The sequence below is a fragment of the Pelecanus crispus genome, chromosome 2 (genome assembly GCF_030463565.1).
Source record: "Pelecanus crispus isolate bPelCri1 chromosome 2, bPelCri1.pri, whole genome shotgun sequence".
NCBI classification, from domain to species: Eukaryota; Metazoa; Chordata; class Aves; order Pelecaniformes; family Pelecanidae; genus Pelecanus; species Pelecanus crispus.
Genome location: NC_134644.1, coordinates 55,794,855 through 55,817,045, shown reverse-complemented (window position 1 = coordinate 55,817,045; position 22,191 = coordinate 55,794,855). Strand labels below are relative to the sequence as shown.

Sequence of the window (22,191 nt, the reverse complement as noted above, 5' to 3'; positions counted from 1 at the left end):
AAAAATATTTTAAACTAAGATGATTTGATTCAAAATGATTGAAAATAATAAACGGCAATAGATTTTTTTTTCCCCCCATACTTCGCACAGGTGAAGTGAAGTCATTCTTTGGCTTTGGGAGAAGTTCCCTAAATTACCCACCCCATACTGTGACACTTGGGAGGGTGATGGTTGTCTCGGCTGGGGGCTCAAGTCTCTCGTTGGAACAAAATTGTCTTACGTAAGAAACAACATTTCATTCCCCAGGCTAGCGAAAGCAAACTCACTGGGCTTTGTATCAGAGTTTTGATGTTTTCACTTCATCTGTAGCTCAAAAAACCACATGCATTGCATGGAAAATGCTGGAAGTCTGGCCTGGTTTGGGTTGATGTAAGTACTGGCCCTTTATACCAGATGTAAATACCGTGGATACCAGTGGATGGCACTTGCAATCCAAATGTTTGTGACCTGAATGGCTCCTTAGAGGTGTTCCCGACTTGTGAAAGCAGCTTTCTCAGAAGACTGTTGCACAAAATTTCCCCCTTTCTTTTATTTGGAAGTACCTGTTGCTTGGAAGTACACGTTGCTTGTCGCCGCGGTTCAAATGCATTGCTTCTGCACGGTTACGGAGCTGAGATGAGGAGCAGGAAGAAAGTTGTGATTGAGTGCTGCCGGAGGCGTCCTCAGTGTGGAAACAACTCCTTACTCTGTTCTCATACGTACCCCCAAAAGCCAAGTGTGTCTTCTGGATATCCAGGATTGTTTTATGTGAGAAAAATCTTAGTAAATAGGTCTTTCTGCATGGAGGATCGTTCTGGATGGTTCCCAGGAGGTGGTCTGAAGAGTGCCTCGGAAACCCGGAGGGCAGAGCCATGCTGCGGGGCAGAGGCAGGACAAAGAGCAGCACCACGTGCAGAAGTGCAGTCAGTTGGTAATCCCGGAGATCGCTGTGCAGGACTTTTTGGAAGCACAGGTCAGTGATGGGATAACAGGTGTGACTTTACCAGTGCCTCGGGCTAGCAAAAGTACATGTGACCTTCTCATTCCATTGCTCCTTAGGCCTTAGCAAACATGGCCTGTGATCCATCTAAATGACATTGTTCTGTCAAGAGGAAGTTTTTGTTGCCCCCTCACCTTGTTCCCCCTAAGTCTGGAGGCTGCCATTTTGGAAATGAGAACGCAGCTTTGGGGGAAAGCAGAGAATAAATGGAAAAACTTGCTGCAAAATAATTGTATTTATACTGCGCGTTTACTTGCCAGACAAAGGCAACAGTGGCCAGGACTACCTGGCTATGTTAGACTAAACTGCATAAAATCCAGAATTTTTTTATTTACGTAGACCCTGTCAGTTCTTTTCCTTTCTATTGGCAGCTGTTGGCTCCTCCCTCAAAGGAAAGCTTGGGGCCGCCTTCCTCCTCACAGAAAGGTCGTACCTGTGTTGAATCCTCTACCCATCGCTTCTCGCGGGGTGTGCGGCAGGCCTGGGAAAGTGAGGGCAGGCTGCCTGCCGCTTACCCAAACCTGGGGCTGGGGGAGCTGGCTGGGAAGTGAAATGGTGCCGGTGCGGGCTGGGAGAGCTCAGCACCGCCCCCGCACCTCCAGCGATAAATAAATCCTGCTTCATCACCATCCTCTTCCAGACGGTGGCCTGTGGTGGATATAGATACAAGGGAAACTCTTTCTACCTCAAAGCGTAAAATAATTTTCTTGTGCGGGAAGTATCTAGGTACTTTCTCACCTATTTAACTGAGGTAACTTAGAAAAATAGATGATGGCTCGTTAAGGGTCATTAATAGCCAGATGAAAATGGATGGTTCAGCTAACGAGGGACTCCGCAGAAATCAGAGGGCTGCTACTCCTCTGAGGAAACAGCCAGGTGCTACTCTCAGAGCTGGGCAGCTGACTCCTGTCAGGCAGCTGGTGGATGACAGGAAGCTGCCTGCAGCCAAGGTTGGCGGTTACCTTCTGGATTGTCAGAGGCTCTGTAGAAGAGAAAAGGAACACGGGTGCATACCCAGAAAGATCCAGGTATTTATAAATATTTTTTCTGTGTGATTTTTCTGTCCTAATTTGACAGCGATATTTTCTGCTGTGCAACTCTGCCTGTTCGAAGGATATTCAGAAATTATACTTAAATCAGAGTTTGCGGTTGTTGAACTCTTTTTTTTTTTTTTTTTTGGTGCAAAAAAAATTTCAGATTTTCCTTTAAGCTTAAAAATGGCATATTTAGCTAGTACTTGGTGCAGGTTTTTGGCTCAGTTCAGGACTATTAGTGTGTGTTTGACAGGAAGAGGACATTTGAGCTGGCTGGAACACCCACTCAGACGGACAAAGTATTTTCAGCTAAATAAAGGTCCCAAATACTTGACCTTGGACATGTGCTACAGACAGAACAGATATTGTGAGTAGAAGAAAAAAGAAAACCAAATTCACTTAACTTTACTGCTTATTCCTTGCTTTTAACTTTAGATATACTCTTTTGGCTATGGGAAAATGGTCTGGGAAAAGGATGATGCCTTTCTTTCCAAACTGAATCGTAAATTAAATATACTTTTAGGGTTGCAAAATGTTTCTGGTTAGACATTTGATTTGGAAAGACGTACTGTGAAAAGTATCTCTTTCCTAAAACTGAATGCAGAATCTGGACAGCAATTACAAGAATTAGGCTTTGCTGGAGAAGGATGGTTTAACCTGTAGCTGCAGTGTTAATTTTGTTGCAGTTAATTTTGTTCATGGTTTTGGAGAGGCAAGTGATAGTATCAATTCTTATTTCTAGCCAACAGACTAGCGACAAAAAGATGGGATTTTGAAAAAAGTGGAGCATATCTAAAAATGCATCTTGTGTTTTCCCTTAACTACTATATAATCAAGAGTTACGGTTGGCAGTGCGATGTGAGATGATGAAAAGATTTTGATAATCTGTACGGCGCTTATGTAGGTTTTCTAAATCAGACCTCCCGGTTCAGGTTGATCATGTAAGTAACTGCTTTTTCTAGAAAGCTATACATATGGCATTTCAAGAAGTAAATTGTTTGGTGTGCAGATACCCTTTGTACAGGAAATGGGTTCTGTCAGATGATTGCAACGTGGCTTAGTTTCTCTCACGTCCTAGGAATGGTTCACTGCTCTGGAAGACCCTTAATGCAGAATCTGAGACCGACAGGATTTAATGATAGAAGGAAAAAAGTGTGTAGGAGATCTTAACTTGCCTGCCTCTCTGTGGAGGGGTAAGAAGCCTTTTCTTCAAGTGACTCTCATTGTGGACTGAACAGTCGGGGACTGGCCATTCGTTGTCCACCTGCGTGGAGGTGAGATTGGAAAACCTTCCTTTCATAATGCTTGGGAGATGGTGGTTTGGTCTGAAACCCTCTACCAAGGCAAAGAGTTTTCAGTGTCCATGTAGTTGGGAAACCATTAAGTGATCGCTTCTGATATGCTGGGGCTCTAGGCAGGCTGAATGCTAGTGTCAGGAACTCGGATTGAGATGTAGGTGGAGATCTGTTTGGGTAACTGCTTTTAAAGATGCTGCCTAATCCTTTTCCATATTGCTCTGCATGTGCTTTTCTATATTGTTTTGGTTGGGTTTTGGTTTGGTTTTTTTTGTGGTTCCCCCCCTCCCCTGCATTGTGGGTGGGTTGAACAACAAGATCCTCATCACGCTGAAGGAGTTGAAGGAGCGATGGCTTGCTTCCTGTAGGGTTGGGTGAGGCTGAGGAAAAATTCTGGAGGGAGGATCAATGAGTTTATGAGGAATCCTGAGGCAAGTTGGATGAGAACATGGGACAGTCCTGCCTCTTGGAAACACTACAAAGAGACACCAGAATTGCCCCCTCCTTTTCACAAATGCTGGGATGGCCAGGGAAATCCGTTACGCTTGCAGCCAGAATGATCTTGTGCCAGAGCGTGTGTTGCTGACATATCTTCTGCTGTGGAGCTCTGGCTATCAGTCACTTTTCACACACTCTAAATTTTAGCTGTTATCTCTATTCCAAAGGTAACCCGCCTGTAAACGGAAAATTTTGTCCCAGTGTAAACTTTGGGAGTTATGCCTGGTAATTAGCCCCTTGAAACTGGAGATTGGTTGAGTAAGCGGTGCATCCAAACACCTCGGTATTTTTCAGAAGGCCTTTGCCTTTTGGACTTTTATTTGGCGGCTATGACAAAAGAGCCAGCATGATTGCTTGTTTAAAAAAAACAAACCCAAGAACCACTGATGCTACCCCCCACCTTTATAAACCTTGCCGTTAGGTCAGCTAATGTAAATTCTGTTGGTGCCTAAAACCCAAGTGTAGACTGTTAAGAAATTGTGTCTGCTGACCTCCCTTGGAAGGGCTGCAGCGTTCCTTAAGAACCTTGCCATGCCCAGGGTGGTGCAGACCACGCTGCTGAGCAGGCAGCTCACACCGATGTCCTGCGGGGAGTCACACATAACATCACCCTGCTTACATTGCTGGCGGTGCTGAAACTGCAGTGTTGGCAGAAGATGACTGCGCAGAAGGCTGCTCCTTCCCTTACAGTTTTGTGATACAACCATCCGGCCCTCCTTCCCGGCCCGGGCAAATGGGAAGGCCAGGAGAGAGGCCACAGGGACTGGGCGTGAAGGTCGGCTCAATGGCACATCCAGGCAGGAGAGGAAAGGGAGAAAGCGTGTACCTTGTGCTTTGGGGAACACCCTTCCTGGCCCTCCTGGCTGGGTGTTCGGGGCGCCTGCGAGCCTGTCCTGTCCCACTGTGGTTGGCGTGTTCCAATATGCTTCCTCCTGCTCTTCTGTGACGACTTGTACAATGCTGCTCTGTCCCTGGCTGCTCCAAGGGGATCTGCCACCCCAACCTGCTGCCCTTGCCTGTGACTCCTTCCACCCCACGCAGCTGCTCACCCCGCAGCTCCTGGAGCTGCAGTGTCTCCCCTGCTCAGCCCTGCTGCCGCAAGCCCTTCTCACCTTCAGCCCGTTCTGTGCAGCGTCTCCCACTCGGCCAGTCTTTGCTCCTGTCACTCAAGCATCAACTGCAGCACCTGCTGCTGCTGGGTGCTTGGGTTTTTGTGTGTGTGAAAGACAGGGTGAATAGCAGCTCTCTGGATGCCACTGACTCAGCAGCTGTCACTACTGCTTTCAAGCTCTCCCCGTCTTCTGGCTTTGACTGACAGGCTCTTGGCAGGCCAGGGCTGCGGCAGCTGCTGCTCCCGTCTCCCCCGTCGCTGGCACTGCCAGGGCGCTTTCAGCTCTTCCAGCCTGCTGCCACCTGAGTCATGGCTCTCAAATGGAAGGCAGCCAAGACGCTATCCTCTCCTTGGTTGTCTTATGGTTTAAGTGGTTTTCTGCTCAAATGGACGGCTTCTAAGGCTCCCGCTTCGGGGGATCTAGCTGCCCCTGTGCCAGGAGTAGGGAGCTACGTGACTGTAGACTGTATACAAGGAGGACATCATCCCTCGAACAGTCTTTGCCTGTCAAGATGCAGGCTGGAATTATTGAAAAGTCCCTGTGCTCAGCGGCTCCCTGCCGGCACAGCGTGTGCAGTATGATTAGAAAAGGATGCTTACACTACCTCAGACTGTGTATCAAGCCTCTGACACGCATTCAAAATATGGGGATGATTTCATTTCGGTTTACTGCAGAGGATGGGGTAAGGAAACTACCCCCCCATCTTGCCTCCTTGGAGAAGTTCCAGCAGGTGTGGTAACAGATGCAAGTCTGCTGATCTGGAAAAAATATGACTGGTGCTACTGGGTCAGAATTTGGATAATGGACCACAGGTTGGACAGAAAGAGGCCATTTCTTGAGATGTGTATTGTTGGTGGGAGAGAATGCAGATCTAGGCTCTCTGACATTTTCATTACAGTTCCTCAGGGAATGGAAGATGGCACAGTTCGTGCTGTGTATAAAAGAAAGCAAAGGGGAAAAATGACTGTATTGCACGTTGGGGAGGTTGTATGATTGCCTCTATTTTATTAATGAATAAGAGCTAGTACAGCTGAGACCTCTTAGGACCAGGGTCACAACACCATCTTTAACTTCTCCTGCAACATATCCGAGTAAGCTTCCAAAGCTGCGGCTATATTAAAGCTATATCATTCTGTATGTGATGCTGAGAGGTACTGTAATGTGTTCAGTACAGGGGAAATACTTTCTGAAGAAATTTTTTACGATGAGGGCGGTGAAATGCTGGCACAGGTTGCTCAGAGAGGTGGTAGATGCCCCATTCCTGGAAACATTCAAGATCAGGCTTGGACAGAGCTCTGAGCAACCTGATCTAGTTGAAGATGTCCCTACTCACTGCAGGGGGGTTGGACTAGATGACCTTTAAAGGTGCCTTCCAACCCAAACTAGTGTATGATTCTATGATGATTCAGTAAGTGATTAAACAGAGAGGACTTGCCTAACGAAGCCAGAAGAGCTAGATGCTATACTGATACTTGTGCCTATAATTTGCAGAGAGTGCGAATGCGACCTAAAGCCAGTCTGGAGAGGTGTTCCTTAAGTGCTTCTGAGGCATGGGGCTGGTAGCAAGAAAACTTGATTTCACAAGATGGCTAAGTCTGCTTTTAAAAACCAGGATTAAGGTCTAGCTTTGTTTTGGTTTTCTGTGCCAGGAGCAGCTCACTAAAAATTCCAAGATAAATCATTTTAGACAAGCCATGCTAGCTTTGATGTGAAACAGCAGGCTAGAAGTAGAGTACACAAAATAAGATCTGAAAAGGGACTGAAGTTATGACTGTGTACTATTAGCTTGTGAAACTATCTGTTGTTACAAAGATGAGAAACTTTACCTCAGATATACTAACTTAAAACATTCTTCCCATTCCACAGGGAATAAAGAACCAGTAAGGATAGCGAAAATTTTGTTATGATACAAAAAAAAAAAATCTATTAGGAAGAAACACTTTGCCCGAATTGGGTGAATAGAGCATTTTTACTGAAGAAAAATATATGTATGAAAAACTTCTGTGAAAGTCTGTAGGATATGAGTAAGATCCTTCAAAGTACAGCTGAGAATGAAATACCTTCTTTGAAAGGCAACACAAACATGCACACTGCTTATTCACAGAATGTTTACATCTTCAATTTTACAAAATAGCCACATTTTCTAAAATGCTCGTCTGAAATGCCTGATTAAAAGACAGTGAACCATAGTATCCCCATCAGCAGCAGTTTATCACATCTATAAATCCAATTGAAATCTAGTTTTAATAGGAGTGTGAGACAATAAAGAACAACATAAGAGCAGTAAAAGGAGCTTCTAGCTGACAATGGATACCATATGTATTTCAAAATACCAAAATGAAGATAAAACTTTTAATTTAAATTAAACAGTTCTGTAAATGAGTAATAAACACATCTAAGAGAGCGCATGTGTGCTTTTCTGTCCAGTTGCCTCCTGGAAGGAATGGAGTGACTTGAGACTGCAATTTACAGGATTTTCTGTAGGATGGAGTTGGCAACTTCCAGGGATTCATCTTTCACCAAGACAATGTCATAAGAGTCCATATATTTTTCCAAAAGCTCATCTACCTAATTGCAGAAGGGATAAAGAGAAAGACCCACATAGTTTTAGAATCAACTATTGAAAGACTTTTTGTCATTAAAATATTGCCCAGTCTTCCCACAAAATTTGGGGAATGAGCCACACAAATATGCATCGCTCCTATGAGCGAGTTCCACAGGATGACAGAGCTGGAGTAGCCTGACATAACTGTGTGCACATTCCAGGATATAATACCTCACACTTATTCCAGTATCTCGCACATAAAGATACTGAAGGAAAAACTGCTTCCTCAGTTTCCCAAAAGGCAGAGAGAAATAAAAACTGAAGTTTTCTCTCTCCTGAATGCAAACGGATGTGCATTATAACTTCGCAAACAATGGGTTGTGTGTCTCCTCAAAAAAAAAAAAAAAAAAAAGAGGAGACACTGCCTAAATTTGTTATTTGGAAAACTATAATTTTGCTCAATTATCAACCCAGTATTGAAAGGAAGGGGAGGAGCCACAGGAACTTAAGAGAATTAATTTCTGTAGCCTCTGAATTTTACTTCTCAACAAAATACCTTTTCAGAAGTGGTTCAGTACAAAACCCAAAGCAATTTACATTTGTGTTGCTGTAGCTTATGGGTTAGAAAAAAACTTGAGGCAAGAAATCCATGAAAAATGTTTGAAATCTCAAAACAAATATGGCCCAAACACTTGGTTTGATATCTGAAGCTTATTATAATGAACCTGTTACTAACTTACTTAAAGTGTTTCACTCAAAGATCAAAAAGTTATAAGGCTACTTACTTTATCATTGAGATAGCCGATCTTAAGAATGTGTTCAACATTTGCTACTCCATCTGCCATGCTCAAGTCTCCTTGGGAATCGCCCAGCAGTATGATATTACTGTTGTCTTTCAGCTGTTTGAAGTACTCTGTATTCTTCAAGGCACCATCATGTTTGTTGTAAACATGAATCAATTCTCCTTTAAATCCTTTTAATATTCCCTATAAAAAAAACCCACTCAAGTTATTTCTAGTATCATGTAGACAAGATAGAATCTAGAATGAAATAGGTGATATTACTCTTGAACTAACATTGAACTATGTCATCTCTCATGATGAGTAAGATAAATTACTGTTAAATAACGTAATGCCTGTAACAGACTGTTAAGACTAGACAGACAGCGATTCTCCCCGCTTGGAGGAGGAGTAGCGCTGTACTGGGCTGAGTGTGAGGTTGTCATTAAAGGAAATGAATGGTATCTTAGTCACGCCACGCTAACAGTGTTTGAACTGTTATCCTCTACTTGTTTTTTGCCTGGGAGAGTGCTGAGTATGCGATTCTCATTTTCTGTATGGCAGGGTAGATGGCTACATCTGTTGCATTAAAATGTTCATCTTGTAGTATATATAAATAGCTACTAAATACCACAAACACTCGTGTTCGATAAGAATGTGTTATTTCATACGTACATTTTCATCAAAATCCATGAAATTGGAAACCACTTTGACATTAGAATGGTAGACCCCAGCCTGGTGGATAACTTCCTCAAGAATGTCCCCAATCCCAGCAGAAAATATGAACACAGGAATATTATGTTCACTCAGCTTATCAAAGAAGTTCTCATATCCTTCTCTGTAACAGGATATAAATACAAATCAAATCTCAAATAAAGCAAGCCAAGAAAAGTCAGAGTTTGCAGAAGATGTTCACATCATCTTTGGAAAAGAAAATTAATTTTCCTGGAGCATTTCACTTTATTTCCTTTGCCTCACTTTTTCAGGTTAGCAAGAACCATCAACGTAACACAAAAAACTTTTGCATCAAGCTGTTTGGTCTTGATCTGTATGATTTTTCCCCCAAAACATTTAATCATGCTTTAAAGACTTAAAAACAGTTACCCCTCCCCAAACACACCAGAAAAAGCAAGCAACTAGTAGAACTCTCTCTAGCCACTATCAGGCTGTACATTTCCATTCAATCTTCCTTGCTTAAATATTTGACTTTCTACAGTGTTATTACCAGAAAATACATGTTTTGTTTTGAAACCCTGAAAACATTTATTGTCACTCTTCCCTGAAAGCTTTTTAGTTTTCAGTACCCAGTCAAAACTACGTATAGTATTCTAGCAACAAGATAATATTATCTCTATACACCTTCTCCACACAGACATTGATTGGTAGAATTATACCGTTGTTAAAAAAATTATTATGATGAAAACTTTTGAGGGGAATTTTAGCCTGTGAATGAAGATTCAATCCACATGGACTTAGGCTTTCAAACAGGCAGACAGTGTGCTTCTCTGTTTTGCAAATGATGAGCATTTAGTCAGTATCGTAAACAAATACTTCCGTGAGTTAAGTCTTAACATCTTGTTTCAGTAGTCCAAAATTTACAGACAATTTTGGAGAACTTTAAAAGAGATGGGAGCCACAGCACATTTCAAGCAAGGATTTTGCTGGCTTTTAAGCTTGCCTTTAGCCATAAAGGAAGAACAACATTTAATACAGCATACGAAACATATTCCTCAAGTCACTGCGTTTTTATCTCAGATAAAATAATTCTAGGGAATGTTTTTCAAAGAAACAAAGTTGAACTCTACATTCCCCTTACAAAAACCAGCCACCAGTGCAATTTCAAGAGGATGAAAGTCTACTGTAGAGATGGGACTCAAACTTTTTAAATTTTTTTTTTTTTAAGATAGCTAGTGTATACAGTGTGATCATTGTAAGCATTTAGCTACAAAATATGAATAAAGCTGGGGCATGAAGAGCTCACTATGTTCCAAGATTACGGTGTCAAATTCTCAGGAATGTTTTTGTTTGCTTGTTTGTTTTTCCCCTGAAAACATACAGTAAGAATCTACAGAAAATACTCTGAAACAGTATTGTTCAAATCAAAAGGAACTTACTTCAGCATAACATCAGATTCCCTCACAATTTCTGCAAACTTATCCTTTTGTAAACCTTGTTCAATGAGTAGTGCGTGAGATTTGTTATACCTAGAATATAAACAAAAAATGAGTTGAAATTGACTTATTAAGATTCACCTTTCATCAAATCTCATGATGAAAAGCATCCTGTATGGTTAGTTCTTGATCGTTCAAGTTAACAGCAAAGCAAAAACAGTTGTTGCACACTGCTGCACACTCAGAGAGATTAATTCAGTTAATGTGTTAGCTGAAAGCTAATTACTGCCACTAATCTGCTTTTAAAAATGTATTAAATATAATCTTAGTACAATTTGAAGATGGGAGGTGTCTCTTACCATTCTACCATATATGGATATTTTTCTTCAATAGTGAGAGCTGGATCAATTTCAATAGCATAATAGGTTTCTTTCAGCTGCAATAACTGAAGGGAAAAAAACACCAGATGTTTAATGTTTTTTTTACAAAATAACACTTGGTATTTGATCTAACCAATCAAAATAACTTTCTTCATTCTGATTACATTATTTAGATAAAATGGAATCTGAAATGCTCTTTGAACAAAGAGTTAACTTGTAAATATATCTAAGAAGAAAAAGTGGATGCTGTTAAACTGAACTACATGCTACTCCCAAGAATACAAATATTTCTGTTCACTTCTATTAGTGATGGGATGTCTTGCAGTCAGTGAGAAAGCTCAGAGAGCTTTAAGGATTTGAAAGCATCCCTTGTCCTGCCATGCTGCATAATTCAACACACAGTACAGCCAGGAGATAAAAACAGTTGTCTGTACAACAAACCAAGAGCCAGTAGATTTTCTGTTTACCTTTTTCCGACATTCCTCTGTGATGAGCTTACAGTTATCAATGATGTCTGGGGGGGTGAAAAAAAAGTGTTAAACAAGGTGGTATATTTCTTTTACTTTGCTCTACAACACTGTAAATGGCATAGATGACTATGTTTGACGACATACTACTATTTTCTCAGAACTCTTCTTACCAGCAACCAGTAAAAGGCACATTTTTCTTCATAAGCATGAAGATGTATTACTGTCCTTCCCCTTATCTCTGAATCAAAAGGTCAATTACAAGCTCTCTTATCTGTTTCTTGAGATTGAACTGTTTCTGAAATCATCATGGAGCATCCTATGTGTTTTATGATTCCCGCTTCATTAGTAAATGGATTTTCTTTCTTTGTTCTAAAAGGCTACAGGATAAAAATGTCAAGAATTCTGAGTAGTTTACTATCTGGTTCTTGCAGGTGTCAGGACTATTACGGGCTCTTAAAAAATAAAAGCCAACCCTACCATATCTGGCCACTAACATCTTATAGTTCAGAACTTAAGTTGTCATTCACAATTAAAACATTATCTGATTTTAATTCACACAGATTGTGATTAAAATATATATACATAAAAACACATATAGACAGTCACTAAAATACTTCATTAGAATGTACAGGTTAGATAACAAGTCAGTATAAAATCTCACGTATTAGGGAAGAAATTGGATAGAAAATTAAAATCTAGGAAAAACTGAAAGGAGTGAATAAACCAATCCATATTAAAAAAAAAAAAAAGTACTCACTATGACAAGTTGGACATCTTTTTCCATTGTAGGAAAATCTACTTAATGTCATATCAAAATCTGTAATAATCTATTTAAGGAAAGAAAAAGCAAAACTGTCTTACAACACGGAGGGATGAAATAAAGAATGGCTAGAAATTCTGAATGATCAACAATAGTTGCAGCTGAGTAGCATACGTGTCACAGAAATCTCCCTATTTTATTGAACTATTGTAACATAAACCAGAATATCCCGTAAGAATAGCTTTTTTTTTCTAACAAAACTGTTTTTCTAATTCCTTTGGTCAGAATATTTCCTGAACTTACTAAGCTTATATGTTTATATCATTTACTTAACTAGCGTCTGGCTAAATTACAGTTGAATCAGCAAGGGCTATTAAAAGAGTTAACAGATGTCTAAGTTTTGGAGATTTCTTGAAGGTTGACTTCTGTTTTTTACATATATATTTTTTTTTTTCTTAAAATTTTTTGGCATAGAGCAACAAGCACATGATTGCTTTCATTCCGAACTGGTTACATCTTCTACTATGTTTACCTGAAGTTTGGCAGCTCCACCTTTGATGAGGCCACAAATAATCTCCTCTACTCTGCCTGGGTCCTTAATATGGACAGTCTTCTTCTGAAATTCTGGCATCTATGAAGAGTAAGAACAAAGACAGAAATATACTTACAGAGGAAAACTTACTAGGTCATACCTGCTATCCATCAGATTGGAAGCTCTACATCCATAAACAGTTTCACATGACATCAAGATGTGCTCAGGACAGGAAAGCAAGTTAAGAGTAAGAAACAGAAAATACTCTGCATGCATTAACTGATGACTGCATACAGTTCTGTTTGCTTTCAACATCTGTTTTCATTTCCTTTCCTAATATCAAATTATTCAATAAGCTGACACTCACAGAAAAGGTAACTGTATTTGTAGGAAATAAGGGAGATGTATAGAAACAGGACATATGAGATCACCTTGTGGTTCAAGTATGTCACTGGGAGATGGTGAACCATAAAACTAGCTCTTTGTGCAATTAATATGCCCTTAAAGTTTCAACATAGATAAAGACGACAGGCTGATTTTAGACACCCATTGTTTTGTTGAGAATGCTGCATGTGCCAACTGAGTACTCCAGTACAACAAGGCCATATAGTAATTCCTGCTTGGTAGCCAGTCCATCAATCATTTTCCATTACCTATTTTACTGCACACTTTTGAAATAACACATGCTATCACACCACATATTCCTTTCTTGAATATTATGATAAATGCTGAATTTGGTAAAAAAGAAAAAAAAAACCACAGAAAAACTCCACCCCTCCCCAAACACCACCCTCCCCACCAAGCCTTCACTTACTCTAAAAGTTTTTCTTCAACCTTGCAAAAATGGTAGAAGAACTACTTATTAACAGAAATTTCAAAATTTAGTATGTATTTCCTTCCTTTATAATAATGTACGGAGCCTTTCTAAAGCAAAGGCATCAGACATTTGCAATCTGTCTCCATGGGCATTTATGAGTAGTAAATTTTATTTTCTGTGTGTAGAATGTCAGAGATTATGAATTGCTAGGAATTACATTTTTTACATTCTGATCATTCAGCTTTCCTTTTCTTATACCTAGCATGTAATCTTTGCTGCAATGAGCTAATTAAAAAAGCAAACAAAAAAACCCACCCCAAAACCCAACCGCTTCTATTTCCAGACACATTTCTGGAACCAGAGTTCTCATTAATAAGTCACACAACACACTTTCTTCCTGCTCTTGACGCTACTAATCCTTTTGTTTATTAGTAACAACCAGCTTGAAGTCAAATTGCAATCAGGTTATCATTTAAGAAAAAGATGACATTTTAAAGTCTTGCAAACACATGCATTTGTAATGGAGAAGACACTTGAGTGTCAGGGAAAAGAAGGAGTTGGAGGTACCTTTAATTATCGGCTCTAGTCCACTCTGCCCTCAGGTAGGAGCAAACTATTAACAGGTACATCATTCTCAGCAGATACTTGTCCAACCCATTCTTCAAAACCTTTCCTCGCATATTCCTTGCTTTCCTCAACCACATATTTTAGTGCTGAACTATCTTTATGTTCGGCAAAGTTTGCTTAATCTCTATTTAACCTTCCTTAGTGTAATTTCAGGTCATTCAACTTGGAGGAAATTGCTCTTTTTCACAGGTGCTCATGGATATTTTCCCCTTCTTCCTGAACTAAAGAACCCCAATTTCTTTAATTCTTCTTTTGCAGAGCACAATTTTCTAAACCTCTGACAATTCTTGATGTTGTCCTGGCCAATCCATTTGAATCATATCACTCTTGAAACACAGCATCCATAACTCCAGGTATAACCTTTCTGCTCTGCTCTTTTCAGGCCTCAGCTGAAGGGCTACTTTGGCCCATATCTTTAGATAATATCTTTGCACATACATCTGAATACACTTACTTTGTTAGCAGCAATATGGTGATAATGATTCAAATCCAGTTGTTAATGACCAAATATTCTTCAAAATTACTCCTAGGCAGAAACAGGTAGTTGCAGAAGGTGCTAACTTTAAATTCAGTCTTGCTGGATTGTATCTTTTCTTCCACATCAGTGCTCCTATTTTTCAATATAACAAATAATTCTAACCCCCAGTATGCTTACTGCTACTTTCTGGCTGATATCTTCAAAGACACTAATGAAAACAGACAATAGAAATCCTTCTAAAACACTGATCATGAGTCTCTGATAATTTTCCAAGGTTTTGAACCCATCCAGAAAGTTTCACCTATACCAGAATATCTTGCCAAAAAATCTTAATTCATGACAGGGTATTTACTACTACTTTGCTTTAGAAGTCTCATAAAGAAAAAACTGGATTAATTTCACTCAGTTTGGAAGAGTTAAGGTTTTCCTTTGCCATCCTATGGCAAAGATATATTCTGTAAAAATAGTACCTCCTAAACCAAGATAGTTGTTCTCTATGTGGTTGCAGTGCCTTGTTACTTTTATCAGCACAGCAAATTCAAAAAAGGTACACTAGGATTGGCTTCCAACTATCAGCTACATCTCAAACTGGGAATCATTGAGAAAGCTAATGAGTGTTTAAAAAAAAAAATCCTGAAAAATATCTATTAAAGAATTCCCTAAACTTTTTGAGAAATACATCTACAAAGCATTTCTAGATATTTATTCACAAGTATCAGCAGAAGTATGTCAACTGATCTAGCTTCACAAAATAAACCAATAATCTGCAACTCTTCAAAGGTGTTTTATGGTATCTCTTTTGTATGCTATATAGTGCTGGTAAACAAAACTAACCATACCACTTGTTTGGTGGGTATACAGCATTTTTTCTCTATAATGAAAGTAATTTGACTCTGTTTTGTAATTTTTTCACTGTAAATTGACTAATCTAATTACTTTGACTTTCAGGAGGCAAATTATACATGTATTTTTAGACTTGGAATGCAAAAATTAAAGTGAAATCTAAATGTGTCGTTTTGTAAGAAGTAATTCAAACATTTGGTTTACTTAGATACTAAGCAACAGACTTCCTAATATAACTGATTTAAACAGAACAGATGTTGGGGGACATGGAGAGGTCAGAGGGAGAGACTGTATGAGGAAACCTGGATTACTTACTACTGTTTCATTTCAGACTGAGGCCTTTCGTAAGTTTTTGAAACAACCTGAGGAAAAACCTCCTTAGTAAACACCAGTAGATGATGTTCAACAAGACATTGCTTAAGACTTTGAGTATGATGAAAGCTTCCTGCTTTGATGTTGTAAACTGATACTCCTACTCCAGATCAGTTTTTAAGGTTCATTTATTTCTAATACACCTTTCATTTTTACACGAGAATTGAAGTCAGTTGAAGTATTTTAATTTAGGGGGGGAAAAAAAAGTGTGCTGCAGCACGTATAACCCAGACGATTTCAGTCTCACAGGCACCTTCATAGGCAAAACCAAGTCTTCATAGTGGATATAGCATCTGATAAAACCTCAGACAAATAAGATTAGTCAAAATAGCCACTGTCTCCATTACTAGTTCCTTGTAGTCATATTTGCAACTGAATGTTAACTAGCAATTCTTTTATTTAGGCTTTATCATTATATTAGAAATAAACAAAACTGTCTAACAAGCAGTCACCAGTTTTCTGGCAAACTGTCTCATTCAATCTCTTCTACTTCTGCCCAGTCTAGCTGTTGGTTTTTTTGTTGCATAGTTGCTATTCTTCAGAGTTGAAAGAGACAAGCAGATTCAAGTTGGAAAGAACGGGTAAGACAGATGAAAGAACAAAGAGTGAAAAAATGCTACTAAGAAAAGTTCAGTCAATTTGATAAAATTTGTACTTCTATTAATCGTTTAAGCGAGCTCTAGGAGTCAACTCGGTATACACAAAAGGCCCAAAATACACCAGTTGACTGGAAAGAACACATATGGAGAAACAACCAAATAAAACACTCCACAGCAACTAACAAAGGCAAGAAAGCTTTCAGAGCAAGGAGCTTCTACATACAGGGCTAAAACTATATAAGCACAGGAAAAGGAATTCATATCTCATTGTGACATCTGAAGGTATACCATATTGAATCACTTAAGTGCACCTATTCTGTCATTTTATAAAAATGTGAGAAGAGTTTTGCTTTCTTACGAAGGACTTGCATGTTACTGAAATAGCTTGGAGATGGGTATCTCTTTTAAAACACATGGTAAGAGATGACAACTCCCAAACGTAGGTTATGGTTGGCATATACACTGGCCACAAATACGTTTACGTTTCTAGTTTCTGGCGTTTTTTAAGGTGCCTTCAAAGAGAAGCAAGGAGAACAAAACTGAAAAAGATTATTTTAAAGATTGAGCTTAATTTGATTTATGAAAAGGAAAAAAAAGATCTGCTTGCTTGTGATAGCAGGTAACTGGAATAAGGATATATAAGAAATTCTTTTGTAGCTAACAAGGTTATAGTCATACCTTGATGAATGAACAGTAATGGATTCACAAAGGTTTGGAAATCCCCCAGTCCTACAAACCACAGAACGGGTCATTTACAACAAGGATAGTTCTGAAAATTACAAGCCTATCTAGTACGAGACACGCATCTGTGTAGCTGGGTTAAATAAAAAGTACTTACTGTAAAGAACATATTGAATTCTAGTTTTGAAATAAAGTTTCTTATACACAATTGGATAGCAAGAGTGCAAACAGAGCTGCTTTTATGTTGTATCTAGGTGCTGCTTATACATATTGTTTTCTTAGTATTTGAGACAGTGTATATGTAAGTGCATGCTGCATCAGTTGGATTATTAAACAAGAGCTGGTGATAATCAGTAAAATGAAAGGCAGGTATCTAAGTGAATTCACAGGTGCCATAGTAGGCATTTCTAATCAGGTATCCTAGGGAATTAATAACTGATTATGTGCACCAGGTGTAATGTCATATTCTGGAGTTAAGATTATACTGAACTTTACTGAATGCTGGAGGTAGAGCAGTTACTTCCCTACCCAGTAAAACAACAACCAGTCCCTATGATTAAAAAAAGAAATTAAAAAATAATGTCCAATTGAAGAGTAGCTAAGACAATCATATAAAGGACGACTGTGGGACCTTCTGTTGCTTTCACTATCTGTAACTTTAAGTTGGGAAGGATAAGCTGATGAATGACTTGCTATCTTAACTACATGGAGATATGGCTCATTTCACAATCAAATCCAGATACTCAGCCTGAAATATTAGTAGTAATAACTAAAAATATAAGAGGTTATCATCATAAGTCTGCTAAGTAACGCTTTGACCAAGGACATAAAAAAATGGGGCAAAGTATTTTTATACAGATACCCTGTAAGCCTACACTACTTGGCAAATACAAAGTTTTCTTATTTTACAAAGACTAATCTGGTATGGATGCCTCTCAAAAATCACTGCTAAGAAAACACCCTGCATTATGGGTGGATAAAATTTTGAGAACTTCTCTATAATTCTCAATGATTGATAGAGTACTTTGTCAGGTGTCAATAATTCTGATTAACAAAAAGGGCTGTTCTCACACTTATAAACATATTAAAAATATTCCACAAAATTTCAGATGACCATAATGTCATAAAAGTGGTAAGACAATGAATAAGAACTAGCTGTAATACTATTGACAGTATGTGAATTTCAATTATCACACAATTTCTTTTTTTCTACTTTGTTGGTAAATCTGCCTTAGACTACGTTAAGTTCCAAACCTATTAACTTTTGATATAAAGGACACACCAGGGTGGGCTGGCAAGGAGAGGGAACTATTAATGTTATTTCTGAACAAGGAAAATGCAAATCAAAGTGATAAAATGGGTAGGATTCAATTATTTGTAGATTCTATTTCTAGTCTATGGTGATAGCTTCCAGGTAAGAGTATAAACCAAGGATAAATGACATTTATTTTGGGAGCTGCAAATGCTCAATTCCAAGGTCTGAGACGAGCTATCACATATACTTACTTATGGACACGTACCAAAAAAGACAGGGCATGGCATCAGTGATAGCTGTGAAATTTGATACCCTGGCAAGCTACAGAAAATTGGTTTTAGTGTTCTTGGTGGCAGAAAGTAACAGTTTGGTGAAATTATAAAGAAAAGGGGCACATTTCTTAATTTACATTTATATCTTATTTTCCACTCCCTTTTTCTTTCTCATATTATTATAGAACATTACTTTCATCTACCTAGTCTAGAAAACAAAGCTTACCACAAAACTTTTGAAAAGCATGCAAGCTTCTTCCCGTAACTTCTGCTATTTGCAACATATGAGTTGCAAGAAGTGGGGGAGCTGTAACAAAACGCATAGAATTGGGATTGTGTGTGTATCTCTTCCTCCATCTATATACGCTCACATATAGCTACATGTGCTCATATATGTATAAACTAAGTTTTGGCTTTAATTCAGACAATTTGAATTTTGGTCCATGAGTGCAACAGAGGTTTCTCTTAGCAGCCCCAGCTGTTAGTACGCTTATCTTTTAGACAGGAACGTTAAAAGCTACTGGATGCAAGTCTAGTCATATCAGTCACTCCATTATGTGCAGCTAGTCAGGAGAACTGTACTAGTGATCGTGCAGCCTGCTAGCATAACCTGAGCTCAGGACAGATATTTATTAATTTATAATTATCAAAACCATAATATGTTTTATATTCATATGATGTAAACTCAAATATGGTAAGAAATCCTTAGTAACTAGTAATTACCAAATTACTCTTTTGGTAGTTTTGCCAAGAAATAGCCTTAGGATTACTTATCTAAAAAGTAAACAGGCAAATGTTGTTAGGGAAATGAAATGACAGAACGTTCAAGTATCTTCATAGTTGCTTGATAACATGCTGCAAAACTAGATACCCAGCACAAATTATATGAAATAACTGTGAGTGGTTTCACTACCTAAGCTATTTTAAGAAATGGAATAGGATGCGTTCTAAAAATATTTTTTCCTGGTTTATTTTAATTATTTACATCTTTATTTATTTACATCTATATTTTATAGAGTTTGGAAAAATAACCCATATAAAAAAAATCTGGAGAGAGCGCATTCACAGAAAAAATGACAACAGTGTTTCCTCTTGTTCTTTTAAAGGAGAGTACCTGTGCGTTGAGCTTAGGGCACTCCTGATTCTTCTGTCCTTGATTTTGTCCTACTGCAACAGCATAGGTGGCAAGCAGAGTCCAGAGACGCAGGGCTTGCATACAAGCTGCCAACAAAAACCAACCAAATCCTTTTAAGAATTGGTCTGCTACATTATGTGATCTTTGCTACTCCTGCTATATAGAAATAAAAGCAGGCATGCAAGGTACATAGCTATGTCACTCCAAAAATACCCACACTTAAGACTACTCTGATACATATTTAAAAGTAGAGGAACGTTTAAGTTGAATTAACCTATTAGATAAAAACTGGTAAATATATTTAATTACTTCAATGCTGTTGCCAATTCTGTGCTATCCATTTTTTATTTAAATACAATTTGTCACAATAAACAACTGTAAGTAATGCCTCAGCTCATAACCCTGGTTTAAAAATGCAGGCAGAAGACAGTCAGTACTGTTGACAGAAGCTGTGCACACTTACCAGAGGGTTTTGCAGGAGCAGCTGCCGAAGCAAAAGAAAATTCCTCTTGCTTGAGAAACACTAATATAGCAGCGCAAAGTGCAGTTGAGGGCGTTTCCAAATACAGCCTGACTAATCCCCGTGCAAAACCCCAGGGTCGTGTGACGCACAGCACTTTGTTATGCTCAGCAGTACAGCCTGACAGGCTTACAGATGATCAGCTGGTGTACCAACAACAAAACCTTTGACCTTCACTGAATGAACAGCTTTCATGGATGCAGCAGGCAAATTTCGACTGCTCTAACAGAGGAAGGCAAGCGTTTTTCAAGTTTACAACTTTGTTACTTTTTAACCCTTTTACAAAATCTTTCCAAGTATTGTAGGATTTCCTGTTGCAGAGTGCCACAAATTTCTTGCAGCTCACTGACATGGTCTCATTAACGTTTACAAGGGAGCACACATTTATTTCTGTAGAAGTAGCAAATTAATTACTTAATCTTTGCTTTGACTTTAATTATCTATGTGATACTGAAACAGGAAATCAAGGAGGCTTGTTTGTCGGGATTTTTGGGAGACAACTCAACATGCTTTCGGAAGTTTGTCATTAGGCATGTTGCCTGATCAAAGACATTAACTAGGTGACACAGAAGATGTATTTAAAAGGAATCTTTTTTTTACTGTGAGAGGATGAAGGAAATATAGTCTAATCTTTCTTATACTTTGAAGTTGTGTAAATGCTTGGAAGTGTCACGTGAAGTTAACTCTTGCTATAGCAACAGTACAAGCTTCCCTATACTATCCCATAATTCATGTTCAACCTTATGATCACTATTTCAGGCTGCCAGAACTAACCACAAACATCAGACCAATTTGTATGTGGCCATGAATGTGACCAGTGCAACCATCAGAACTGAAGCAAGGGCAGGTTAATAGTGTAGCACGTACAAAACCCCTGATATTAAAAAAAACCCACATTACCAGGACTCTAGAAATTCATTAGTTATAAAAATTTCCTTTTAAGGAGGATGTGCTGTTTTTCTACATTAAAAAAAATCAACAGACCTTTTCTGAATGGTACAGTGGATCCATATATGTTTTCTGTCCACATTCCAACTGTAGGCCAGTATGAACTCTGTCAGGATTCCTCAGACTCTGACCTACCCTGAGTACTTTCATTTTTTTTTTTCAGTTGTGCTCTGTGTTTTGACCCAATGAAACAACTAGTGAATACTTCAGCTGATACAAAACACGCAACTTTCATCAATACTCATCCTCTTAGAATTGAACAAGATCCCCAAAATGCACATGTTAAGGTCTGCTGTATCCTGGGGCAGCAAAACTGTTTGAAAGGTTATGTTCAAAGTATAACGTAATCCCTGCAAATACTACATACAGTAAATCTAACTTACTTGGCATTGATATTTGCCAGGATTCATAGCTCCCATTAAATCTACTTGTTATAGTATTTGTACAGTGTTGCAATAGGTAACATACAGAGAATATTATGTTTTATAGTATTTTAATATAGTTAGCATGCTTTTGGTTATAATAATATCTCCGTAATAGTGTTTGGGAAAGCTAAGCATAATGCAGGATCGTGAATAAATATGAATTATTTGCACAACAAAAAGCTGTAACTTATGACAGTGCTGGATTTCCAATTTTAGATAAGTCTTCTGAACACTGAAGTAAAATATGCTTGCAAGATGAATCATGTAGTTCAGGTAAAGGCATTACTTCATACATTCAATTTGCAATGTACCTGCCTTTGAGCTTTTATGTTTTTCAACGGTGACAATGGTACTGACATAAATGAGTCTTGTGAACCTCACAGGTGAGACTGGGACGTGGTGGGGCTGGCCTTTTGATATTCTGGTACTTCCCAGATGTGATGAAAAAATTAATTCTAATGCTATCAAGAATTCAAAGAAAGTTAGCTTGCTCTTTATGAAAGTTGGAAAAAAAAGTGGGTTTTTTTTTTTTTTTTAAACTTACATATGATTTAAGACAGAAGAAAAGAGTTGCAGAAATTAAGTCCAACCTTTACAGACTAATTTTTGGTATACAAGACTGATTAGCATTTTAAATGAACGATTATGGTGTTAGTGAAAGAGCTAGAAAATGACGTCAGCAAAATTTCTGTAAACATTAATACAGCCAACACCTAATTCTTAG

The 22,191-nt window shown here is 38.6% G+C and overlaps 1 protein-coding gene across 8 annotated transcripts in view; it reads right to left on the bottom strand.

Moving 5' to 3' along the window:
* Positions 1-6,868: 6,868 nt before the first annotated feature.
* NT5C3A (5'-nucleotidase, cytosolic IIIA) overlaps positions 6,869-22,191 on the bottom strand; it is a 29,465-nt gene continuing 14,142 nt past the window's right edge. Inside the window, exons 1-11 of one of the 8 annotated variants that reach the window (XM_075728301.1) lie at positions 19,554-19,593; positions 18,666-18,746; positions 16,910-16,960; positions 12,496-12,594; positions 11,961-12,030; positions 11,201-11,247; positions 10,713-10,798; positions 10,357-10,446; positions 8,918-9,080; positions 8,249-8,449; positions 6,869-7,486 (exon numbers count right to left, since the gene is read on the bottom strand). In XM_075728301.1, coding sequence (XP_075584416.1) covers positions 7,385-7,486; positions 8,249-8,449; positions 8,918-9,080; positions 10,357-10,446; positions 10,713-10,798; positions 11,201-11,247; positions 11,961-12,030; positions 12,496-12,594 — 858 coding nt within the window. In that variant the 5' untranslated portion in view covers positions 16,910-16,960; positions 18,666-18,746; positions 19,554-19,593 and the 3' untranslated portion in view covers positions 6,869-7,384. Of the gene's footprint in view, positions 7,487-8,248; positions 8,450-8,917; positions 9,081-10,356; positions 10,447-10,712; positions 10,799-11,200; positions 11,248-11,960; positions 12,031-12,495; positions 12,595-16,909; positions 16,961-18,665; positions 18,747-19,553; positions 19,661-20,037; positions 20,077-22,191 lie in introns of those variants that run through there. The other 7 variants (XM_075728302.1, XM_009491282.2, XM_075728300.1 and 4 more) reach the window with 7 other exon arrangements.